Source organism: Triturus cristatus, chromosome 5_1, assembly GCF_964204655.1.
Source record: "Triturus cristatus chromosome 5_1, aTriCri1.1, whole genome shotgun sequence".
Classification (NCBI taxonomy): Eukaryota; Metazoa; Chordata; class Amphibia; order Caudata; family Salamandridae; genus Triturus; species Triturus cristatus.
The window spans coordinates 427,387,716-427,406,707 of record NC_140587.1 but is presented as its reverse complement, the minus strand read 5'-3'; the positions used below and the strand labels follow the sequence as shown (position 1 = coordinate 427,406,707).

The 18,992-nt window shown below is 41.7% G+C and overlaps 2 protein-coding genes across 3 annotated transcripts in view; one reads left to right on the top strand and one right to left on the bottom strand.

Annotated features, from left to right (window-relative positions):
* MATN2 (matrilin 2) overlaps positions 1-18,992 on the top strand; it is a 476,504-nt gene that overhangs the window by 353,637 nt on the left and 103,875 nt on the right. Inside the window, exon 13 of one of the 2 annotated variants that reach the window (XM_085605204.1) lies at positions 8,450-8,575. The exons of the other annotated variant lie outside the window; for it this stretch is intronic. Coding sequence (XP_085461330.1) covers positions 8,450-8,575 — 126 coding nt within the window. The remainder of the gene's footprint in view (positions 1-8,449; positions 8,576-18,992) is intronic. 2 annotated transcript variants of the gene reach the window in all.
* LOC146830998 (uncharacterized) lies at positions 13,925-17,290 on the bottom strand. The gene is made up of 2 exons (XM_085605207.1): positions 17,044-17,290; positions 13,925-16,940 (listed from the first exon to the last, which is right to left on the bottom strand). Exon 2 carries the CDS (start codon positions 15,699-15,701, stop codon positions 14,733-14,735), a length of 969 nt encoding a protein of 322 aa, XP_085461333.1. The 5' UTR covers positions 15,702-16,940; positions 17,044-17,290; the 3' UTR covers positions 13,925-14,732.

The following is an 18,992-nucleotide window of genomic DNA, read 5'->3' as shown; positions in this document are numbered from 1 at the left end:
AGACTATTGGTCTAAGTTAGACTTTTGGTCAAAGTTTCCCTTTGTGAATATCAAAAAGTAGTAAAGTTATACTTTTGGTATAAGTTTACCCTTGTGAATACCAAAAAGTAGTAAAGTTAAACTTTTGGTCAAACTTTACAAAACTTTGTGGATATTGAAAAGTAGTGAACTTACACAAAAGTGTACGTTTACCTCTACGATTCGGACCCAAAGGGAGCAAGGAAACATGCACTCTGATGGATGCCGAAAGTAAAATAGAAAAAGTCCCCTGAAGTAAGCAGACCCTACGTGAAAAGCACAGTCTAGTCTAGACTTAAGTGATGATGCATCTGTAGAGATACCAAGCAACACCAAATGTGGATTCCCGGTGAGATGCGCTTGAGTTTCTTGACAGAACTAGCAAGCATTCCAGTATGGTTCTGTGGACATACCTCATCCTGCAGAAGATAATTCAACATGCCACATTAAAATACAATAGAGCTAGTTTCTGACCAATCTATCTCTCTTGTGTCCTCTAAGCAGCAGCTCAATATTATATATCGTTCATGTGCCACCGGAGATGGGGTCAACCGTGCAGTAGACAGATCTGGTATGTGTGCTGTCAACCAACGAGGGGCATATTGGCACTGTTTAACTGACCACAAAACTGAAGACTTTGGAATTCTGAGAGTCGTTCTTGGGTCACCTTACACCAGAAACTGTTCTTTGAGCCTTTCTGAACTGTAGGTGGTAGCATATTCACTTTGACCGGGAGATAGTTTCAGGCCTTGGTCTCCAGTACTGGGAATGCTTTGCCCCCTGTTCCTTTTTGGGGACTTAGGTACCACTGGCAAAAACACTGATGCACATTCTGCTTGGTGACTGTACAAATGGTGGTCCTGCTTTTGCGCCAGGCTCGATGAGTCGTGCATAATGCCTTACATGTTATTTTCTCTCCATCGAGAACCAACGAAGGGCTCTCAGGGCCAGAGTAACATGGTACCACTTCTCTGCCTTAGAAGCATCCTCGCCACCACGTTCTGCAGATGCTGATGCTTCTGCAACAGGTGCTTCTGGAGTGTCGGATCCACTATTGATATGACAGGTTCTGATTGACATGACCTGGACCCTTTACGGATAAACAGTAGCAATGGAAATAACTTTAACCAGGTTTCAGTGCCAAGATGTGGAAGGGTCTCCTACCATCATAATATCTTCATTTTCATGATTCAGAATTAGGTCAGTTTGCCCCATCCAAGCTTCCTTTGATATAAAGAAATGTATGATTATGTAAAGTTGCCTTCCTTTATGTTTACAAACAGTTCAGTTGAAGTTGCCAATCCGCGTCTTCTCTATAAGAGAGGACAATGCATTGGGCATAGTATGCGGAGGTGTGCTGTGCACCTGTGCAATTCATCCATCCACAGTAAACAACTTACTGCCTCATTGGATTTAGCTGGTGAGATAATGGGGAGCAAAGAGTTCAAATTCATGGTGAACACACACCGAGCTACATGTACACAAGAAATAAAACACATGGGGAGTCTGCACAGTAAACACAAAAGTAATAAGCTCAGTACGCTGCTGCATTTCCATGCCATAGTGAAGAGTATATTCCTAGGCAATCAAAATTGATACAAATATCAGCCACTAGGCTAATTGATATAGAACCAAAAACATTAGAAAAACTTTTAATAAGAGCCAGTGTACCATATAGCAATAGAATTAAAAATCATCTTTTTATTGTCAGTAACTGATAGTGTTTTATATATAAACAAACATATGACCAAAACACAATACACTTTCTAAAAAAAGACACGTTTTTTATAAAAATTATATCAAAAATTCTTAACAAAATACAGACTAAAATACAGATACAATAACACAAAAAAAGGTTATTCAATGAACACAATATTAAATAAGAAAGATAAAACACAAATATAAACATTCAGGATATATAAAATTGCGGCAATAGATTGTCTTCGACGCGCGTTTCGGCGCACTAGCGCCTTCGTCAGGAAAGCCATACAATATTTCTCGTAATAGCAATAAGAGTAAAAAGGTTGAAAATTGTGGAGATCTAATGCTCGTTGATTGAATAGTCTCTTGTGACTGATTCTTTTTTCCATGGATGGAGAAAATTTCCCGATAGCAGTAAAGAACGCGGTGAGGCACGTCCTTCTTCCTACGAAGGTCTTTCATCATTAGACCATCTTGGGCAAGAAAAGAAGATAAAAACTTCAACATATCATTGCAAAGAGTAATATACATCAATTTACCTATCAGCTACATCCCCGAATTTAACCGGAAGTCACCGGCGTCCTTGTTGCCTCATCAGTCTTTCTTTCAATACGTCTCATTTATCAAAGAATATCGGTTGAAAAAAGAATCAGTCACAAGAGACTATTCAATCAACGAGCATTAGATCTCCACAATTTTCAACCTTTTTACTCTTATTGCTATTACGAGAAATATTGTGTGGCTTTCCTGACGAAGGCGCTAGTGCGCCGAAACGCGCGTCGAAGACAATCTATTGCCGCAATTTTATATATCCTGAATGTTTATATTTGTGTTTTATCTTTCTTATTTAATATTGTGTTCATTGAATAACCTTTTTTTGTGTTATTGTATCTGTATTTTAGTCTGTATTTTGTTAAGAATTTTTGATATAATTTTTATAAAAAACGTGTCTTTTTTTAGAAAGTGTATTGTGTTTTGGTCATATGTTTGTTTATATATAAAACACTATCAGTTACTGACAATAAAAAGATGATTTTTAATTCTATTGCTATATGGTACACTGGCTCTTATTAAAAGTTTTTCTAATGTTTTTGGTTCTATATCAATTAGCCTAGTGGCTGATATTTGTATCAATTTTGATTGCCTAGGAATATACTCTTCACTGTGTCTGTTGCCCTGTCCTAGGAATTGGCCTGAATATTCTACAGGGGGTCCTTGTTACTTTCAAAGCATTTCCATGCCATGTCAGGGGTACATGTCCAGCTGTAACTCTTAGACACCGTCCATGGGGGTGAAGGGAGAGGCTCCCAGGCTCAGGGCAATAGCACGCCTTCTCTATAGCCGTAGATGAGACTCAGAGTGCGGCCAGACTGCAGCTCTTCATTTCTCTTGGAGTGCACTGCTAGCCCCGCAGTGAATATTGTGCACTGTTACAGTCTGCACAGCCCCCTCTGTCAATGCATAACCACATTCGCCTGTGCCAATCCGCTCTGCTCTCTAACCCCCTATTTTGCCCAGCTAACAACCCACCACTGCACTGCAGTTGCCCTGGCCTGCATTGTGACGACCCCTGTGTTACACACACAGCCAATGGCCACCAGCAACAATGACACCAATGCCCGCAGCCAACATCAGCACTATCATTGGCTACTGTTAGTGGCAGTGCCCCATGCACTCCAGAGTAATCTCTGCGGCCTCCACACCAGGAAGACAGGCTGCACATGGCAGTGACATGGGGTGGGAACCCTGGTTCATTGAAAGTGCAGTGGAGGGCCGAACATCCACATCCCTGCTGTGAATTTTAAAACATTCTAAAAATTACTTGGAAGGACAGAGGCTTTGAAAGTGGGCTACATGGTCTATAAAGGTCCATGCTGCATCGCTTGCAGTGGAACATTTTCTACCTACTCTGGCTGCCGGCTGGGTTCGTTAGATTCTGCTTGAGTAGTCCAGTTGTGACAAGTGTATAAGATGAGCCCCAGTTGATCATTCAATGTCTTCGAGAAGGGCACTACGCTCTTTGCCTTAGTCTCCCAAACTGATGTTGATAATGCAATGGACTTTTGACTCCCTGATGTGTCTTTCTATGTAGCAGTTCAATGACTGTTCTGCTCACCTCACCAATCTATCCCTTTTGTGACCTCTGTCTGAGTGGCTGCGAGTCGCCTAGCATTAGCAGCTGCCAACCTCTGTAAAAAACAATTATATACAACACAGGGTGGGGAGTGGGACAGGACTCAGAGAAGGGCAGGGGATATTGGGGAACAGAGAGGGAACACTGTAGATCAAAATACTCCTGGGCAGGACATGTATAAGACTAGGGAGGAAAGTAATTGAGGTACGTGGGTACATTAGGCCTGGTAAAGAAACACTATTTTACATGCTCACGTTCTTAAGTTGCCTTTTCTCCCTAAATACAATGACATTTGACACAAATTCATTCGCGTGCACACACGGGATAATATTCTTCTAACTCAGTTTTGCTTCACTACCACTTCATAGGCACACTATCAGAACACCTTGAACATTCTGTACAAGGGGTAAATTCATCACGCAATATGTCATTTGATTTGGTCGCTCGGAGATGGAGTTATCACAATAGAATAAACAATATCGTCCTGGCTGGGGCTTCGGAATGGTAATATTGAGGATGTTATGATATATATGACATCAAGCCTTTGTTTAGACAGAGGAGAATTTCACGGGTGCTGAGAGGTTGAGCCATGCTGGAATTCCAGGTCAGCTGATTCCTGTTTACCTTAAGCGAGGGATGCTGTCCAACTGTACACCAAGATGAGCAGCTTGATGGCACTAATCCACTGGTAACAGGGAGTTAGATCACCCTACAGGGATTCAGCAGATTCTCTCACCCTAGACATGATAGGTTACGATGCACTAGGTAGTAATACAAAATATTACAGTACTTATATGCAAGCATATAGTTTCTGTAATAAGCAAAATGGTTGAACTTTTAATCTTTTCCACCATTCTCGTAATGTTAATCATATTATTCTGTTTCTTCTATTGATTTTGCAGCACAAGTATTTTACTCAAGAATCACAATGCTTCAATAAATATTGAAACATTGTACTGTATGTTTCTTGTGTATCTCTTTGGGTATGCATAAGTAACTAAGTGAAAGGGTTCTAAATCTCTTATCATGATTTCCTTGGGGAGTCAGGGTTGTCATGTTCTGAGGTTGCACATCCATTTTTACCCTGTAAAGTTAGAGGTAAGATGGTGCACTGTGTGCTAGCAGGACTTAGGCCAACATATCCGGACGTGTGCGTGGAAGCAATCTTGCACAGTTTTGATGGTTATGTAGTCCAACAAACGCACAGTTTTACTTGGGAAAGTACAAACCATTTAACAACATCTTAGATAGACAACAAAGTCACCCCATCATGAGCGAGTGGCTGACTCAAAGGCCAATTTAAATATTTTGGAGACAGTAAGTTTGATTACCCACAAGGATATGGTCTTGAAATATCAAGTTTCATACAGCGTGCTACAAAAATATTGTGGCAACAATATTAACAACCAAAATATCCAGAAGGTAAGTATATGTAGGTAATCTTAGGTGTACTGTACTTAACTCCACGGGTATGTGTAATGACGATACATTTATTTTGAAAATACTTAGATATCAAGTAGTAAATCTATACTTACCTCAACATACTCACCTCCTTGGTATTTTGATTGTCATTGTTTTTGTTATGATATTCTTGTAGCACGAAATTTCTGTAGTCGATTCACTGGCATACAGCGCAGACAGGTAAAGCTGTTTGTAGCCCTAAAAAGAGTAGGTCAGCATGTCTAATAATTTACAAGCAACCGGATCTGCAAGGTGTATGTTTGCTGAGGGTAGCATTCAAAGGCCATGACGCAATAGACAAAGGGAAGAGTATGGGAGGCATTAGGATGAGCATCTGCATGCGGGCCATTACAGACACTTTCTTTCAACCCTGAACATTCATGTGACAACCTAATGCATTATGAGTGGTGTAGTCTTGCTTTGGTTTCGTTGAACTAGTAAGACTAAAACACCAGAAAATAATGATTTGTAGGTGAAAACTGGAGACATTGCCCGTAATAACCTTGACTAATGGCCAACAAGGAGTGAGGTGGTCACCTTAAGGCAGTGGCCTTCAAACATTTTATTGCAGAGCCCCCCCCCCCCCCCAGTGTATTAAAAAAAAGAAAATAATAATCAGGCCCCCCTCAGCAAATTTTTCACAATTGGTCTATTAAATTGGCAATGTTTAAATATTATTTTAACATTTAAACATTGCTGTTAAGCTGTGTTACCTCTTTTAAAAATGAAATCAAATACATGATTGCCAAACATACTATTCTGGTCAGCCAGGCAGTGTGATTATCAGAAATGGGGTGGAGTAGGGTGGATCGGTTGAGGAATATTTGGAGACCTTTCCCTTTTGTCATCCCCTCTCAGACAGGATATAAAGGACAAAAGATGTTCGTGATGGGCCACTACAGAGTGGCTTACTGCCACTCACTTTTTCATTTAAAACCAAGCACTGATATCTGCATGATGCTTCCAGTGGCCTGACACTGGTGCCCCCACCCCCTGAGATCAATGGAGGCCCTGATAAGGCTGGGTTCCACTACAGTAATTTTAATATGGAACCTCAGGTCGATTTCTCTTTTTACCTACTGAGAAGTGTAAAGGGGAGAAATGACACATCACAATTTACTTTCCGATCTAATCAGGACTCAAAGACCACAGACTCCAACTCCAGTTTAGGGGTTTATTATAAAGCCAAAAACAGCTGAATATACAAACACCTCAAAACAAGGTTGTAGAAATACATAGGAACTAATACAAAACCAAACCTACGGATTAACCTAATCTGGTGAATCATGAAGAGGATAAACAATTCTAAAAATAAAACACAAGCAAGGACTGCTCCAACATTTAAGTCAGACTTCATCTGTCTCTAAAAGAGGAAAAACATTAAACTGTCCCTACACTATCTCTAAGGTGACATCCCTGCATAGCATTTCCCAGGTAAAGTCAGTAAAAAGTGTTAGCTTGTGAAGTCTTCCTAAGAACCACCTTCACAATGGAATCCAAATGACTAAAACTAAAAACTGACTCTAAGATGCCTTTCTCCAATCAATCCTCTAACCCCTAACTCATCTTGGGGCATATCAGCAAGGACCGGCGATAATTATTGCTCAGCTCGCTTAGCGCGAGGATAATTATCGCCGGCTAGCGCTGAATTTTATCGCTGAGATAGCGTGCTATCAGCAACACTTATCTCAAAAGCGATAAAATTCCAGGCGCAAGCTGCCAAATGTGCGATTATCAATGGAAATCCAGCGATAATCGCACAACGTTTGGCGATAGCTTGCTGATAGGGCAGGGCAGACTTAACCATGATATCCACCTTCCATTGGATATCATGGCTAAGTCAACCTAAAAGCAGGCGTAAGGAAAGTAGCGCTAACCACAGTTAGCACTACTTTTCTTATCGCTATGCTTGTTAGCGTGCCCATTAATAATTGGAGAAATGTCGGTTAGCGACATTTCTCCAGTTATTTTGGGACGGAATGCCCACTTTGTATCTCATTAGAGATGCAAAGCGGGGCGTTGTTGTGACGGGTGCTAAGTCAGAACAACACGCGATAGTGTGTCTTTGCAGATAAGGCAATGAAATTATCGCCGCTTTTCACCTGAAAACGGATGCAAGAGCGGCGATAATTTCATAGTGCCGCCTTGCTGATATGCCCCCTTGTCTCCCGCTACCTCTCTGAACCTCATTCTCTCTTTTCTCCTCGCTCCTTCTGCCTCTCCTCCCTCGGGGCGCTTTCCCTAATACAAAATGCAAAAATGTAGCACACGCCCACAGATCACCTCACTAACGGACACCTCTCCTAGGTAGTTTTCCACCGTCTTCGCCGTGTGGATTCCGTTGACCTTGGTTCCCAGGCCTCCTCAGTGAAAAAGAACACCCGCTCCCAATTATCGCTCCATTCCTTACATTGTTGTACATCTCCTCCATGTCTAACTCCTAAAACAAAAGGCATAAGTTCTAACTAACAAAGACAGCTTCTTCCACCTGCATCTGAAACGTGAGAACAGAACATCCTTTATACATATGAAATTCTCTGACTACTTCTGAATGCGAGAGCACACCAGGGAAAATACATTTTCGGCCTACACAGTTTGGCCAATGTAAGAATAAACGAATAGACCTTTCATATCCCAATGCGAACATTTCATTTAGGCTTTTACACATCAAATTATATACTTGGGTTAATAATGCTTTGCACTACATAATCTGAAATTAATACACGCTAAGCACTCCACATTATTTCTTCGTGCAATCTTTATCTTGGTGCACATTTAAACTAAAATGCGTTTCGTTACACAGAAACCTTTCATCAAGCAATTGCAGCATACTAAAGATTACACTTTCAGTCATGAATGTCATTTCATTCCCCTTTGCATGACACAAATACATTTCTATCCTTTAATATCACATCATTATTACACCACGTTCTAATGATCACACATTAGTACAACACAAGAATATATGCAGGTGCGGACGATCCATGATTATGATGCCCCCCAACAATTTTAGAGCACCATCACGCTCTGTCAGCTCCCCCAGGGGACCATCCCCCAGTTTGAAGACCTCTGCCTTCATGGGAAAACAGATCTTATAATCATCATGTCTCACTAACAAATGTTTTATTGTTGTAGGGATCGACGTGTGCAAGTCCATTGACCATGGCTGTGAACATATTTGTGTTATTAATAATGAGAATTCATACATCTGCTCATGTGATGAAGGATACACACTGGGAGAGGATGGGAAAGAGTGCCGCAGTAAGTAACGTACCTACTCTTTGCTGTGGTGCCACGAACCTTCTCTAGCCGTAATGTTTACATTTCCACAGTAAGAACTGAGAAACTCTGAATTTGCAACACATTATGTCAGTGCAAGTTTGGAATAAAGTTGGGTCGAATGAAGCCAAGTTATGTAATTAAAGAGATTTATGTTCACATTGTGTACATTTATTTGCAATGGGTCAGTGTTAAGTTCCTTTGACCCTGAAATATACCAGGACAAATGCATATGATTATGTTATTACTATTAGTGTGTGTTTCACTTAGATTGAGGACAGACTGGTACACAAAATGAGCTCAGCAGCAAGGAGTAGACCACATCCAGCAAGTCAAGAAGCAACCACCTGCTGCCAGGTGTGGCCAGTGCAGTAGCGGTCAACTACTCCGGTTTTAGATCTGATCCATAGGAAAAAGTGGATGCATTCACATTACATCATATAAAAAGTGCTGTTGCGGTGATGGTCTTAAAAAATTAGGAATTCAGATTAGTGCACTCGCTGTCAAATTAAATGTTGACCATTTTGTATCTTGCGTTAGAATCGTGACTAGTATCATCACAACAAATCACACTCCCTAGAGAAAGAACTGACCTAAACAGAGCTTGTAGCCATCCTTCCCTGTGGGAACTTCTCTAGGCTGTTAATATTTTCATAGTGACTGTCCTGCAGTCTTCCCATTCTCCTCTCTTGCTCTCTAAGAGATCTTTCAATTCTGTTCGCCCTATGCCACTTATAAATCCTCACCAATCCCCACAGCAAAATCACACAAACCACCACTATAATGATAGGTTTCTAGATGTAATCAAGAATTCGCTTTCCTAGGGACGCAAACCAACTCCGGGGCATATCATCAAGGACCGGCGATAATTATCGCTAAGCGCACTTAGCGCTAGGATAATTATCGCTGAGATAGCGTGCTATTAGCAACGCTTATCTCAAAAGCGATAACATTCCAAGTGTTAACTGCCAAATGTGAGAATATTGCTGGAAATCCAGCGATAATCTCACAAAGCTTGGTGATAGCTTGCTGATAGAGCAAGGCATACTTAGCCATGATATCCACCTTACACAGGATATCATGGCTTAAGTCAGTCTTGAAGCAGGCGTAAGGAAAGTAGCGATAACAGAGGTTATCGCTACTTTGCTTGTCACTCTGCAGGTTAGCGTGCCCATTGATAATTGGAGAAATGTCACTTAGCGACATTTCTCCAGTTATGTCAGGGCAGGAACGCCCACTTTGCATCCCATTAGAGATGCAAAGATGGGCGTTGGGGGAAAGGGCGAAAATGCAAGGATTCACGCGATAGCGTGACCTTGCTGATTAGGCGATAAAATTATCGCCGCTTTGATGATATGCCCTTCCCTACCTTACCAAATACTTTTCCCACTTTATCCCAAATTCCTTCCGTAGCTAGGTCATGCACCTCATGATGTATCTCAGTGATGTTGCTTATTTACCTACTCAGATCTTTACTGTTGTCAGGTATATAAGTACAGCACTGTTGGACCTTCAGCATTTTACAGACTCCATCCTCTTTTGATAGTAAAACATCTAAAGCAAGGCGGTTCGGTATCACCGTAACTCTTATCGACACCATCGCTCCATCTACAAGTAACAATGACTGAGCTGTATTTGCTGACAACATGTCCACAATGGTTGACAACTTCCTAATCTTGACATCATTCAACACCACTCCTAAACCTGGTTTCAATGTTCCAAAGACATCTACCACAATTTCTCCTGCACTTGCACCTCCCTTCCCTCTAGGATGTAATCCACCTTCTAAATGGTCCAAATCCTCCACATGCTAAATCTTGGGAAACACTACTGCCACATAACACGTACCATACCAATCCAATGGCAATCGCACATAAGCATTTTTCCCACACACAAAATACATGTTTGGCACCACTTGAATTGCATACTGCAAGAATTTCTTTGCTGAGACCTCAATGGTGAAAGTATGATCACATACACTCTCTCCCACAAAGACCGCATCATTATAAGTCTGAATTTGTCGCACACACAACTTCCCTCTCTGCTCAAAATCTAACGCAATTGGACCACTACTCCCTTTTGCCTTATGAGCTAATTCCTCCTTGGTCCACTCAACTTTATTTCCTTTATTGTAACTGTTTCTTATTAGTTGTCTATGCCTATCTTCTACTTGATCTATACATTTCTTTTCTACATTTGTTAGTGATAAATAATCAAAGGGGGAGGGATCACTAGTTACTGGCACCAGGGTTCAAGTGGTTGTCTCTGGTATAGGTAAAAAACCCTCAATCACGTTAAACGTATGTCGGGGCGGTATATCTTGATTCTCCGCCGGTTAAATACGTGATAGCATCATCATTGGGTTGATTCCATGCATCCTCCACCCGGAGGGAACCACTGGGTTTTTCAGCAGTGATCAGGGAAAAAATGATAAAATAAAAAAGTGAAGAGTGCTCAAGTGAGTGATAAAAAAGGAGTTGTTCCTCATGCTACCTATAAAAAACTTTATTCTGATAGGTGCTGGGGAGACGTTAAAAAGAGATAAAGTTGCAGGTAGGATGAGTAATGGACCCTCTGCAACTTTAATCGTGGTGATTGGTCGACATGTTTCAGCTCATACACAGCCCAAAGGTCAGGGAGCTTTCTTCAGGACCACAGGTGAGTAATGTGAATTGAGGAAGTACATCAATTGGAAGTTCTAAGGTTGATTCAAATGAACTTCAAACAGGACTAATACCTATATACAGAGAAAAAAACCTTAATGAGGGTAGAAAAGGTGCCAAATGAAGTTTTTTAAAAGAAAGGGGGGGGAAATGTAAAAGCAAATATAAATGGCAAATCTTTATATACTTATTGGCATACATTTTGATCTGCAAGTGAGGTTGCGAACCATCGCTCTTACTTAAGAGAGTAAACAGCAAAGTCCCTAGGAGACAACGACTGGTGAGAGATAATTCAAACATATAACAATTCATCAGACATACATGTAGAATAAATATATGCAGCGGAGGTGGTGAAGACTGCTCGTAATGTACGTGTGTTCAATTCGCAGGTAAATTGTTTAGCCATACCTATTGGGAGTTAGAGGTTCCTTAGGTCTAACGTTTGTAATTATAGACATGCGAAAGAATTTATAATCAAGTAAGGTGTGCTATTTGAAGACAAGTATCAATAATACCTCTAATATGGAATTAGCGTGCAATATTCACTGTTAAATACCTGAATGTTTCAAAGTACGAACTCCGTACGAAGATACAAGGCTGCGTAAATACTAGACAATGAAAGAGAGGAAAAGAAAAACAAACATTACAAGGGGAAACCCCAGGTTAACGTTACGTGTCTTCCAAAGGCTGCAGAGGTGGAGGTCTCCATACCGCATGGTCCGCTACGACTTGTGCTGACTCTAGTTTCCTGTGTGAGTACGTAGGTATAGGGGTGTGTCTTAAATAGTTGGTAGCGTAGAGACAGTGAAAGGACTAGAGAGGGCCGGTTTGTAGCCTTGAAAACTTTATTCAATTGTTGTCTACGGTTGCCGTGAACAGAGTACCAATCAGCGTATCAGTTTAATTCCGTCTGCTGCGTGGTTTCGGAAGAAGTTTCTTGAGAGAAAAAGCGGCAACGTTGTTTCAATGCCAAATGTAGTTACCAAGAGCGGATGTGACCTAAATAGTTACTAATATAAAAGGGCCATCGTTTGGGGAACTTTAGGGATCCTTGTTTACCATGAATAGAGTGTATGCTCTGAGTAGCGCATGTGTTTCATTTCGTCTGTTGCTTGCTTTTTTGCGCTGTGTCTTGACAGATAAGGAAGGCACAGTTGATGGTAATACGGTGATACAAAAGGGTTGAAGTGCCAATGGGGAGCTCGAAAGGGTCACATGAGGGAGACAGTTGTGGCTGGTGGAAATCTCCGTTTATACGCTCAACCATGGGATATCATCATTCAGTCCTATGATGTTAGTCTTGAGTCGATGAACCCAACGCTGTTCTTTCTGGAAGAGTAATTTTTCTGCATTTGATGTTTTTAGTACCAGTGTTTCAAGAACTATCCAGCTCAGCTCATTGACTGTGTGTGGATGTTCAATGTAGTGCGAGCTCAATTTGGTTGTTCCTCTACCGCATTTAATGTTGCTGCGATGTTCGCATATTCTTTGCTTAATCTTCCGGCAGGTCATTCCAATGTATCGGAGATGACATGGGCATGTAATCATGTAGATTACATGTGTCGTGTTACAATTAGAATGTTGTCTCATCGTCCAGGTCAGTTTAGGTGATAGGATCACACTCTTAGTGATTGTAGTCAGGGAACATACAGAGCAATTGCCACATGGAAAGTGGCCCGTTACTGGGGGAAGGGACCACAGGGTGCTCTGACTTGAATTTGGTTTCACGTCAGGTGGACGAGTGTGTACCAGGATATCTTTGTAGTTTCGAGTTCGTCTATTGGCAAACATGGGTTTTGGCCAAGTCAGGTTTCCAGATGTAATGATGCGCCAATTTTTGTTGATAATTTTCTTTACAGAGTTTGTAACAGGACTGTAGGTGGTGACACACGTCAGTTTTTCTGTAGATTTTATTTGTGGTGTCGGTTCCAAGAGGCTTTCTCTAGGCTGGTTCCGGGCTCGTTTCTGACATTTTTTGATAATCTTTTCTGGATAGTTCCTTTTCTTGAGTTTGTTTGAAAGGTCTTGAGCTTGTTGTTTATACTCACTTAGTTCACTACAATTCCTTTTGAGGCGAAGGAATTGGCTATAAGGCAAATTCTCTCGTAGTGGGCGCGGATGGAAGCTGTTGAAAGAGAGCAGGCTATTCTTAGCTGTTGTCTTAAAGAAAGTCTTAGTTTTAATGGTGTCATTTTCAATGTAGATGGTAAGGTCTAGGAAGTCCAAGTGATCATTATGTGCCTCCAAGGTAAACCTTAGACAAGGGTCTTGGATGTTCATCCAGTCGTGAAATGTTTGTAGATCGGTTTTGGTACCTTCCCAGAGCATGATGACATCATCTATATACCTTTTCCAGAAAAGGATTCTTGGAAGGAAGGGATTGGTGTCATTAAGGATGTATGTACTCTCAAAATTGCTCACGTAGAGCCCTGCCACACTGGGAGCAAAGGTACTTCCCATGGAAGTACCGTGGCATTGTTGGTATAGAGTATCCTCGTATTCAAAAAAGTTCTCAGTTAGGGCCAGTCTGCAGCATTCTAGGACGAAGTGTCTTGGCGTATGGTGTGGCCATTCGTCTTGAAACAGTAGATCTTCTAGAGTGTCTAAGGTGGCTTGCTGAGGTAGGCTCGTATAAAGACTCTCAATATCGAGTCCTACCAATAGCATAGTTGCACTGGAGAAACTTCTGTCCGTGAGATGATTCAGAAGATCGCGTGTATCTTTAAGGTAGGTGGGTGTCTTTTGAACCATAGGCTTGAGAAATTGGTCAGCAAACTGGGATAAGGGTTCCAGAACTGAGCCGATCCCAGACACTATGGGGCGGCCAGGTGGAGGTTTTCTTGCCTTGTGCACTTTTGGCAGCGAATAAAAGTATGGTATACGTGGAAAAGTGGTACGAAGAAAGGAAGCCTCGTTCTTAGAGATCCACCTATTTGTCTCCGCTTCCTCAACCATTAGATTGATGGTTCGCTGTAGTCTGGGTGTGGGATCTTCTGTTATTATTTTATAGAATTTATCGTCGGATAGAAGCTCTTGACATTGTGTATGATAACCTTCTTTGTTGAGGATAACAATGCCTCCGCCTTTATCGGCGGGTTTGATAATGATGTCTGGGTGCGCTTTAAGTTCTTCCAAAGCCTTCTTCTCTTTGTTTGTTGTGTTCATGAATGGTTTTGTAGCTGTCTCGCCAAGTTGATTGATTTCCTTCCTCACTGCTTGCTCGAAGGTTTGAATCTCCACTGGGACTTGATGTTGTGCCGGACAGAATGTTGACTTGGGTCTCAAAGAGGTGTCTCCTTGGGTAGTGTTATCTTCCTTACCCTGAAAGAAAGCTTTAAGTTTTAATGTTCTGCAAAAATGGGCCACTTCACTCTGTAGTTTAAAAATGTCCAGTGGTGGAGTGGGAACGAAGCCAAGGCCTTTGTTTAGTACCGATTCTTGCTCTTCTGTTAATGGGATGTCAGAGATGTTGAAGATTAGTGAGTCGTGCTCGTGCTGGGTTTGTCTTTGTTCAAGTTGGCCATACTCCTTGTTAGTATTTGCCTTTCTTGGTCTAACCAAGTCACGCCTCTCCTCCTCCCTCTCTGGTTGGACCGGCCTCTCCCTAAAAAAGGCGGTGGTTGTTGAGGGAAAGGGCCCATATAGGGACCTAATGGAGGTGGTATTGTTTGATACGGATTCATCCATCCTTGGTAGTTTTGAGCAAATGGATGGAAAAGAGGTGGTGGATGTTCCCCAAATGTTGGGTTGCGCCAGGTGTTCGGTCTTCGTCTTTGTTGACGTCGGTTGGAGCCTCTAAAATTGCGTTGTTGGGTGGTCTCTTCTCCACTGTAATCTGAGTTGTTAGAAGAGTTGGCACTGGAGTCATTGTCGGATTGGTAGTTAGGTGCTACAAAATCGTCTCTACTGTATGGATGCATTTTCTCTGTGGAAAAGCGTTTCAGATCTTTACTCAGTTTTTGAATTTTGTTTTGTGTCAGGTATTCCTTCGTCTCATTCATGTCCCGGTTGATCTCTTCTAGTTTTTTCTTGTACACTGTGATGTGTACCATATTTTTGAGTTTTGCCTCAGTCAGTTGAATCTTGATCGTGAGTGCCTCAGTTAGTCTTGTCGCGGTTTTGATTATGAGGACGAGGTAATCCCTGGTGCACTTCCATGAGATTGCCGACCAGTCTTTTCTAAAGGCCAAATCTTGTAAGAAAATTCTTGGGGCATTGTGAACCCAGAGGCCTCTGGGTGCAGCGTTTGCGCGTAGGTACTCTGTCATGATGACACCATGGATAGCAGTTTTTACCTGTTCTTTCTTGTCTTCTGATAAAGATTCCCAGTCGTTGTTCTGAGCTAGGGTTTGTGTTAAGTCTCCATCTTGTAAGAAAGATGAAGGGGCAGCTAGGATGGCGTTAATTTCGTCTACAGAGTAGCTTAAGCCTAAGTTCTCTGCCATCTTCGGTGCAAGGGAGGGATTCAGTAAGATCGCGGTAATAGATAACCGAGATCTGGTTATTCCTGATTAATACAGGAATATAGGAAGAAAATTCCCACAGCTGTGCGCTGCTACATATGGTACAATCAGGATAGGGAAAGAGAAGATGTGATCCGACCGTCTTCCGGCTAATCATAAATAATCAAAGGGGGAGGGATCACTAGTTACTGGCACCAGGGTTCAAGTGGTTGTCTCTGGTATAGGTAAAAAACCCTCAATCACGTTAAACGTATGTCGGGGCGGTATATCTTGATTCTCCGCCGGTTAAATACGTGATAGCATCATCATTGGGTTGATTCCATGCATCCTCCACCCGGAGGGAACCACTGGGTTTTTCAGCAGTGATCAGGGAAAAAATGATAAAATAAAAAAGTGAAGAGTGCTCAAGTGAGTGATAAAAAAGGAGTTGTTCCTCATGCTACCTATAAAAAACTTTATTCTGATAGGTGCTGGGGAGACGTTAAAAAGAGATAAAGTTGCAGGTAGGATGAGTAATGGACCCTCTGCAACTTTAATCGTGGTGATTGGTCGACATGTTTCAGCTCATACACAGCCCAAAGGTCAGGGAGCTTTCTTCAGGACCACAGGTGAGTAATGTGAATTGAGGAAGTACATCAATTGGAAGTTCTAAGGTTGATTCAAATGAACTTCAAACAGGACTAATACCTATATACAGAGAAAAAAACCTTAATGAGGGTAGAAAAGGTGCCAAATGAAGTTTTTTAAAAGAAAGGGGGGGGAAATGTAAAAGCAAATATAAATGGCAAATCTTTATATACTTATTGGCATACATTTTGATCTGCAAGTGAGGTTGCGAACCATCGCTCTTACTTAAGAGAGTAAACAGCAAAGTCCCTAGGAGACAACGACTGGTGAGAGATAATTCAAACATATAACAATTCATCAGACATACATGTAGAATAAATATATGCAGCGGAGGTGGTGAAGACTGCTCGTAATGTACGTGTGTTCAATTCGCAGGTAAATTGTTTAGCCATACCTATTGGGAGTTAGAGGTTCCTTAGGTCTAACGTTTGTAATTATAGACATGCGAAAGAATTTATAATCAAGTAAGGTGTGCTATTTGAAGACAAGTATCAATAATACCTCTAATATGGAATTAGCGTGCAATATTCACTGTTAAATACCTGAATGTTTCAAAGTACGAACTCCGTACGAAGATACAAGGCTGCGTAAATACTAGACAATGAAAGAGAGGAAAAGAAAAACAAACATTACAAGGGGAAACCCCAGGTTAACGTTACGTGTCTTCCAAAGGCTGCAGAGGTGGAGGTCTCCATACCGCATGGTCCGCTACGACTTGTGCTGACTCTAGTTTCCTGTGTGAGTACGTAGGTATAGGGGTGTGTCTTAAATAGTTGGTAGCGTAGAGACAGTGAAAGGACTAGAGAGGGCCGGTTTGTAGCCTTGAAAACTTTATTCAATTGTTGTCTACGGTTGCCGTGAACAGAGTACCAATCAGCGTATCAGTTTAATTCCGTCTGCTGCGTGGTTTCGGAAGAAGTTTCTTGAGAGAAAAAGCGGCAACGTTGTTTCAATGCCAAATGTAGTTACCAAGAGCGGATGTGACCTAAATAGTTACTAATATAAAAGGGCCATCGTTTGGGGAACTTTAGGGATCCTTGTTTACCATGAATAGAGTGTAAGCTCTGAGTAGCGCATGTGTTTCATTTCGTCTGTTGCTTGCTTTTTTGCGCTGTGTCTTGACAGATAAGGAAGGCACAGTTGATGGTAATACGGTGATACAAAAGGGTTGAAGTGCCAATGGGGAGCTCGAAAGGGTCACATGAGGGAGACAGTTGTGGCTGGTGGAAATCTCCGTTTATACGCTCAACCATGGGATATCATCATTCAGTCCTATGATGTTAGTCTTGAGTCGATGAACCCAACGCTGTTCTTTCTGGAAGAGTAATTTTTCTGCATTTGATGTTTTTAGTACCAGTGTTTCAAGAACTATCCAGCTCAGCTCATTGACTGTGTGTGGATGTTCAATGTAGTGCGAGCTCAATTTGGTTGTTCCTCTACCGCATTTAATGTTGCTGCGATGTTCGCATATTCTTTGCTTAATCTTCCGGCAGGTCATTCCAATGTATCGGAGATGACATGGGCATGTAATCATGTAGATTACATGTGTCGTGTTACAATTAGAATGTTGTCTCATCGTCCAGGTCAGTTTAGGTGATAGGATCACACTCTTAGTGATTGTAGTCAGGGAACATACAGAGCAATTGCCACATGGAAAGTGGCCCGTTACTGGGGGAAGGGACCACAGAGGTGCTCTGACTTGAATTTGGTTTCACGTCAGGTGGACGAGTGTGTACCAGGATATCTTTGTAGTTTCGAGTTCGTCTATTGGCAAACATGGGTTTTGGCCAAGTCAGGTTTCCAGATGTAATGATGCGCCAATTTTTGTTGATAATTTTCTTTACAGAGTTTGTAACAGGACTGTAGGTGGTGACACACGTCAGTTTTTCTGTAGATTTTATTTGTGGTGTCGGTTCCAAGAGGCTTTCTCTAGGCTGGTTCCGGGCTCGTTTCTGACATTTTTTGATAATCTTTTCTGGATAGTTCCTTTTCTTGAGTTTGTTTGAAAGGTCTTGAGCTTGTTGTTTATACTCACTTAGTTCACTACAATTCCTTTTGAGGCGAAGGAATTGGCTATAAGGCAAATTCTCTCGTAGTGGGCGCGGATGGAAGCTGTTGAAAGAGAGCAGGCTATTCTTAGCTGTTGTCTTAAAGAAAGTCTTAGTTTTAATGGTGTCATTTTCAATGTAGATGGTAAGGTCTAGGAAGTCCAAGTGATCATTATGTGCCTCCAAGGTAAACCTTAGACAAGGGTCTTGGATGTTCATCCAGTCGTGAAATGTTTGTAGATCGGTTTTGGTACCTTCCCAGAGCATGATGACATCATCTATATACCTTTTCCAGAAAAGGATTCTTGGAAGGAAGGGATTGGTGTCATTAAGGATGTATGTACTCTCAAAATTGCTCACGTAGAGCCCTGCCACACTGGGAGCAAAGGTACTTCCCATGGAAGTACCGTGGCATTGTTGGTATAGAGTATCCTCGTATTCAAAAAAGTTCTCAGTTAGGGCCAGTCTGCAGCATTCTAGGACGAAGTGTCTTGGCGTATGGTGTGGCCATTCGTCTTGAAACAGTAGATCTTCTAGAGTGTCTAAGGTGGCTTGCTGAGGTAGGCTCGTATAAAGACTCTCAATATCGAGTCCTACC